At 36.7% G+C, this 7500-nt stretch overlaps 1 protein-coding gene across 9 annotated transcripts in view; it reads left to right on the top strand.

Annotated features, from left to right (window-relative positions):
• bmpr1bb (bone morphogenetic protein receptor, type IBb) overlaps positions 1 to 7500 on the top strand; it is a 126595-nt gene that overhangs the window by 70961 nt on the left and 48134 nt on the right. For 4 of the 9 annotated variants that reach the window (XM_077243809.1, XM_077243810.1, XM_077243814.1 and 1 more), the window contains one exon: positions 100 to 265. The exons of 2 other annotated variants lie outside the window; for them this stretch is intronic. In XM_077243809.1, coding sequence (XP_077099924.1) covers positions 187 to 265 — 79 coding nt within the window. In that variant the 5' untranslated portion in view covers positions 100 to 186. Of the gene's footprint in view, positions 1 to 28; positions 266 to 7500 lie in introns of all 9 variants that reach the window. 3 more of the 9 variants (XM_077243812.1, XM_077243815.1, XM_077243816.1) reach the window with 1 other exon arrangement.

Genomic DNA, 7500 nt, shown 5'->3' on the forward strand with positions numbered 1-7500 from the left:
ACTTCTGCTTTTATTGTCTCTCCACAAGGTGTCCGGAGTGAAGGGGCCGTCCCAAACTCAGCGAGAGAGTAACACCCTCTTTCTCTCTGTGCATCGCAGGCCGACCGTCAGTGTGGAGTAACTGTGGAGGGAGGAGTGTATGTGAGTGTGAGTGTGTGTTTCCATGCCCTGGTCGCGTGGGCTGGGATGGAGCGACAGGTTGGGACGGGGAGACGCTGGACGCCACTACTGGTTCTGCTGGGAATGATGCACTCGTACGCTCAGGGTGAGTCTCAGTGTGTTTTCTGTTGTTCACCATCGGTCTGGGACACACACACCTCTCGAGGCATGGCATGTTTTTAATGTTTAAAATAGGTGTGACCCTGGATCACAAAACCAGTCACACGTCACACTGGTATATTTTGTGGCAATAGCCAACAATACATTGTATGGGTCAAAATTATCAATTTTTCTTTTATGCTAAAAATCATTAGGATATTAAGGAAAGATCATGTTCAATAAAGATATTTAGTAAATTTCCTATCGTAAATATATTAAACATTTATTTTTGTGAGTGGATACAGCTCAATCGCGGACATAAATTGACAATTTTAAAGGCGATTTTCTCAATGTGTCTTTTTTTGGACCCTCAGATTCCAGATTTTCAAATAGTCGTATCTCTGACAAATGTTTTCCTATCCTAACAAACCATACATCAATGGAAAGCTTATTTATTCAGCTTATATATTTTCAACATTTAAAAAAATTGAGCCATGTGACCTGGGTCCTGGGTCACATTTGTTGGAATACCCCCTTCACATTCTCATTGGCCATCAGATGTTCTTTATTTTATTAAGTTATAAAAGATATGATTTTCCCTCAAGAAGTGTTTAAATAAGTTTTGGAAGTTGTGGTGCACTCTTTCAGTGTATTAAAGAGAGTCATTTCTTAACCAGTCCTAATCAGCACAGTTGGGCCTGATGGGTTTTGAGGAGTAAGATTTGGTTTTTTCTGATGGTTGTTTTACAAATGTCATGAACAACTGACTTTTTAATTTGACTGTGGTTTGTTTGTTTAAGATGTTTTTTTTTCTGTTTTTGTTGGTTCTTGTTGTTGTGGTTTATTAATATTGGTACATAATGTGTTTATTTATGCTTTTTGTCTTCACGGTTTAAACTGTTATTTGTGTTTATAATCAATAAAAAAACCTGGGAAAAAAAATATTTGTCGGTCAGGCTTCAGAAATGCAGTGCCAAATATGCATCGGGGAGAACTATATATAATACAGTCTGTTTCAAACATGCATGACTCGTTTCACAGAGCGCATACGTTGAGTTTTAGGTTGAAATATACAGTCAAACAAAAAATTATTCAGACAACAGATATAATTTGGGATATTTCACTAGTGTGTGCAGGACAGTATAGTTCATTTATGTAAGTGAGGAGAGCAAAATAAAGTAAACTTTGACATATTATACCCAAATATTCTTCATACAGCGACTAACAATAAAAATTTTAAAAATTTGGGACCAAATATTATTCAGACGTTTTGAGCTGATCATGTTTTGCTGAAGTGTTTTTTCTTTAATAACTAATGCAACTTTTTACACCACAGACTGAACAACATGAAGCATTGCTTGGTAATCGGTTGAGCTAAACTGGTATTATCTAATTGTGTAGTTAAATTTAACAGCTGACAGATATTCAACATAATTCATGTGTGAGAGTCTAACAGAAGGACGGACAAAACCAGTGAAATATCAACTGATTTAATAACTCAGAGTTAGTCATATTTATTACCATATTCTAAACTATAGCGAATAAACTGTGATAATGTGAGAAATGTTGAAGGTGTGTGAATAACTTTTGGTTTGACTGTGTGTGCATGTGTGTGTTTTAGGAATCTGGAAGTTTGTTAAATGCTTCTGCGGTGACAGATGAACATGTAAAGACACACAGAAGTAGTGTGTCAATTAATAGGAGAAATCATGAATAATAATTATGAAAGAATCAGAAAAATACTGTTTCAAATTCATGTCAGGACTCTTAACGAACTGCGAACGATTCATTTTAAGAAGACATTTTTGTCTTTGTAAGGTTTTGTTAAAATGTAAAAATTACTTTGAAAGTCTTTGACTTTGTTTTCATGTGTCGTTGATACAAAACGTCATTGTAGTTTTAGGTTGAAATGTTTATGCAGTTTCTGATCAGCTGTCAAAACTCCTGCCGTGACAAATTAACTTTTAAAAGTCTGTCCATTAATATGATGAATAATCATGAATCATAATGATAAAAAGAAGAATAAAAATGCTGTTTTAAATAGTTTTAGGAAGTTTGTAACACAGCAGCACATCAACTTCATGTTAAACATTTAATGTGGATGATTCATAAACTTTTATTAATATGTAAAATTGACTTTCAGAGTCCATTTCAGCTCATATTTAAAATATGCATGGCTAGCTACGCAAAATATGTCTAAGATTTTTGTTAAAATGTTTGTTTGTGTGGTTTTTTTTGGTAACTGAAAAGTTTCTGATCACCTGTGAAATGTGGTGACAAATTAACTTTTAAAAGAGCATTAATATGATGAAACAATTGTGAATCATAATTATAAGAGAATCGAATGTACAACATGTCGAATATGCTAGGTTATCAAATATGCTAGGTTGATGATTGAGTGATTCATTGTGCTTTAACGTGTATGAAGTGATGAAGCAGCAGAGCTTGACGTGTGTGTGTGATGAGCTTGACGTGTGTGTGTGATGAGCTTGATGTGTGTGTGTCACTGCTTCTGGGTTTTTGCTCGTTGGAGAGGCATTTAGCGAAGTCTGAGACGTGGAGAAGTGATCTACTGTCAAACAGCTTTAAAATCACACACACACACACACACACACACACACACACACACACACACACACACACACACACACACACACACACACACACACACACACACACACACACACTCAAGCACACACACACACACACACACACAAACACACACACACACACACACACACACACACACACACACACACACACACACTCAAGCACACACACACACACACACACACACTCACTCAAACACTCACACACTCGCACACACACGTAAACACACACATACACGCACACATACACTCATTTAAACACTCACACACTCACGCACATACACACACACACTCTCACGCACACACACACAAACACACACACTCACGCACATACTCACTCAAACACTCACACACTCTCACGCACACATTCACACTCACACACACACACACACACACACACACACTCCACACACACACTCACGCACACATACTCACGCACACAGACACACACACACACACACACACACACACACAGACACAGACACACACACACACACAGACACACACACACACACTCATGCACATACTCACTCAAAAACGCACACACTGTCACGCACACATACACACTCACACACACACACACACTCACGCACACATACTCAAGCACACAGACAGACACACACACACACACACACACAGATACACACACACACGCACATACTCACTCAAACACTCACACACTCTCACGCACACATACATACACACTCACACACACACACACACACACACTCCACACACACACTCACGCACACATACTCACGCACACAGACAGACTGACACACACACACACAGATACACACACACTCACCCACACTTAAACCCACAGGCACACACAAACACAGATGAATAAACACTGACACACACTCTAACACAAACACTCACACACACACACTCGCCCTCACCTAAAATAATTGAAACGCGTGTGTGTCAGAAATATCCCACAGCTGGTGTGTGTTCTCCAGGATTTACTGCTTCAGCTGCTGCCCGACACACACTTACACTGAACTTCAAGCTTCATGCATGTCGGTTGTTGTGTGTTTTTATTGATTATGGTTTTGTTACATTTACAGACGCTTTTATCCAAAGCAACAAAAGCAATTTGTAACCGAGGCAACAATATTAATAATATACAATGCCAGGTTTATATTATTTATTTTCATACACATTCCTGTTTTTTTTGTGGGTGATTCATATTCACAAGACAACTTTTTCTATCTTTCAATCTTTAATTGTCATCAGTCTTATTTTTAGAGCTGCTAATTTACCATCATAATTACCATACCATTACTCTGTGCTTTTGTACATGCATTCATTGTAACATTATAAATATCTTTACTGTCACTTTTAATCGCTTTAATGCATCCGTGATGAATGAAAGTTTTGTTATCTTACTTCAAAACTTTTAATGGTGGTGTATGACAGTTTCCACATTAATCTGACTATAAATATCAACAGCAGTGTTGATTAATGTTCTTTGTCACTTTTTAAATGAAAAATAAATACATAAAATGAATAGAAATAGAAATGTTTAATTGCACTAAACTATTTGTATCGATCTTAATGAAATAAGTCTGTTTATAATCAATATTTTTTATAAATATTCCATCCAAATCACGTATAGAGACCAACAGATGTTCTGCTGAGCACAGTATAATTTATTTTTTCACAAAAACATAAAGCAGCACAACTGTTTTTAACACTGATAATAATCATAAATGTTTCTTGAGCATCAAATCATCATATTATAGTGATTTCTGAAGGATCATGTGACACTGAAGACTGGAGTAATGATGCTGAAGATTCAGCTTTGATCACAGGAATAAATTACACTTTACTATATATTCACATAGAAAAGACATTGGAATAATATTTCAAAATTTTTACTGTATTTTTCAAATAAATGCAGCAGAAGAGACTTTATTCAAATACATAAACAAAGCTTAAAGGAGCATTGTGTAATATTTCTGAGGATTTATTGACAGAAATGCAATATAAGATCCATAACTATGTTTTCAGTGGTGTATAAAGACCTTGCATAATGAACCGTTATGTTTTTATTAGCTTAGAATGAGACATTTATATCTCCATAACCGCGGGCGCCCTCTTCTATGGAGGTCGACATATTGTGTGAACATGTTTCTACGGTGGCCCTAAACGGACAAACGCGTTTCGTTACTATGTTGCTCTTCGTGCAAGGAAGCAAGCTTAGTTCAGCGAATAAAACACTGACACAATGATGAACAAGTAACAATAATATTCGCAATAACATATAGTTTTACTGAATAATTAAGTAAACATAATTTCTTAATTTATCCTTGTAAAGAAACCTCATTGCTGAACTGGCTACTCTCTGCTGTCTCAGACGACGACATCACTTCCTGTCGACCACCGTAAATTTTGGTGGTTGCAATTCGTCGCCTTACCACTAGCTGTCGCTAAAAATCACACACTGCACCTTTAATTATTCCAAACTATTGTATAAATGTACGTTTCAAATGCCTTTACATTTTAGAAATGTCACATTATAAAAGTAAACGTGTAGCGAACACTAGTTTCATGTTGACTTGTGCTTTAGTTCATTTCTGCTCGGTTTACGTCCCGGATTCAGCCGTTGTTGTGGTTTGTGTCTCTGAGTTTAAGACTCGTCTGTGCGCACGCATTCCTGAGCTTTTCTAATATGTGGAAACGTCCAACACGTCCGTGTTTCACAGTAATCGTGTGTTTAAAGTATTTGAAGCTCGGCAGACTGATAAGAGGGAGAACTGGTGCTTTCAGTGTTTTATGGCAAGGTCAGTGTGGAGATAACACACTCACTCCAACACATCTGCACTTATGAAGGACCTTCTTCTCATCTTCTCTTCCTTGAGGAGTGTTATTAGTCTGATGTCTGATAAATGAAACTGCACTTCATCTCTTAAATCTCATAAAACACACTTAAAGGGAGAGTGCACCCAAAAATTTTAATTCTGAAATCATTTAATTCAATTAAATTAAATTCAAATTTATTTGTATAGCATTTTTCACAATACATATTGTTTCAAAGAGATAACAGCAGGAAAGCAGATGGGAAATAATTAGCATAGCTGCTGTTCATAACATGAATGCATTTGATTTGATTCAACAGTTGTATAAAAAAGTAAGCATTATGTGTATGCTTGGCTAAAGAGATGCGTCTTTAATCTAGTTTTAAACTGGGACAGCGAGTCTGAGCCGCGAACAATATCAGGAAGGCTATTCCAGAGTTTAGGAGCTAAATGCAGGAACGCCCTCCCTCCTTTAGTGGACTTAGACTCGATTTTAGTGATCTCAAAGAACGTGATGGATTGTAGGGAGATAGAAGGTCCATTAAATACACAGGAGCTAAACCATTTAGGGCTTTATAGGTCAGTAGTAATACTTTGCAATTGATACAGAACTTAATAGGTAACCTATTAATAGGTAGAGATGATAAAATTGGTGTTATGTGATCATATTTTCTTGATCTAGTAAGAACTCTAGCGGCTGCATTTTGCGCTAACTGTAGCTTGTTTATTGAGGATGCAGGACAGCCAGCTAATATAGCATTACAGTAATCTATTCTCGATGTCATGAATGCATGAACTAGCTTTTCTGCATCAGAAACAGATAGCATGTTACGTAGCTTAGCAATGTTTCTAAGGTGGAAAAAGGCTGTTCTTGTAACATATGAAATATGATTTTCGAAAGACAAGCTGTGGTCTAGTATAACACCCAGGTCTTTTACTGTAGTGGATAAAGTAACAGGACATCCTTCTAAATTAAAATTGTATTGTACGAGGTTTTGTGGGTAGTTTTTTGGACCAATAAGTAGTACCTCCGTTTTATCTGAATTTAAAAGCAGGAAATTACACGTCATCCAGCATTTTATATCTTTGAGACACTCTGTCAATTTAGATGAGTTAGTGTTTCCATCTGGTCGTGATGAAATATATAATTGAGTGTCATCAGCATAACAGTGGAAATTAATTCCATGTTTTCTTATAATATTACCAAGTGGCAGCATGTATATTGAGAATAGCAGAGGGCCTAACACCGATCCTTGCTGCACTCCATAGTCTACTGACGTTATCTTCGATTTTTCCCCATTTAAACAGACAAAATGATAACGGTCTGATAAGTACGATCTAAACCAGCTTAATGCCTGTCCCTGAACACCAGTGTAGTTTTGTAGTCGATCCAAGAGTATTTTATGATCTATAATGTCGAACGCAGCGCTAAGATCGAGTAGAACTAGTATTGAGATACAGCCTTGGTCCGAAGCTAAAAGTAAATCATTTGTAATTTTAACTAGCGCAGTTTCTGTGCTATGATGCGGTCTGAATCCCGACTGGAATTTTTCATAGATATCATTTTCTTGCAAGAAAGAGCACAATTGAGCGGACACAATTTTTTCTAGTATTTTAGACATAAATGGAAGATTTGAAAAAGGTCTGTAATTTGCTAGGTTATTTGGATCTAATTGCGGTTTCTTAATGAGAGGTTGTATTACTGCCAGTTTGAATATTCTTGGAACATGACCTAAAGATAAAGACGAGTTAATAATATTGAGAAGAGGCTCTTCCACTACAGGTAACACTTCTTTCAGTAGTTTAGTGGGTAGTGGATCTAATTAACA

The sequence above is a fragment of the Siphateles boraxobius genome, unplaced genomic scaffold, assembly GCF_051911475.1.
Source record: "Siphateles boraxobius isolate OS27281-9 unplaced genomic scaffold, OSU_SipBor_1 25, whole genome shotgun sequence".
Lineage (NCBI taxonomy): Eukaryota > Metazoa > Chordata > Actinopteri > Cypriniformes > Leuciscidae > Siphateles > Siphateles boraxobius.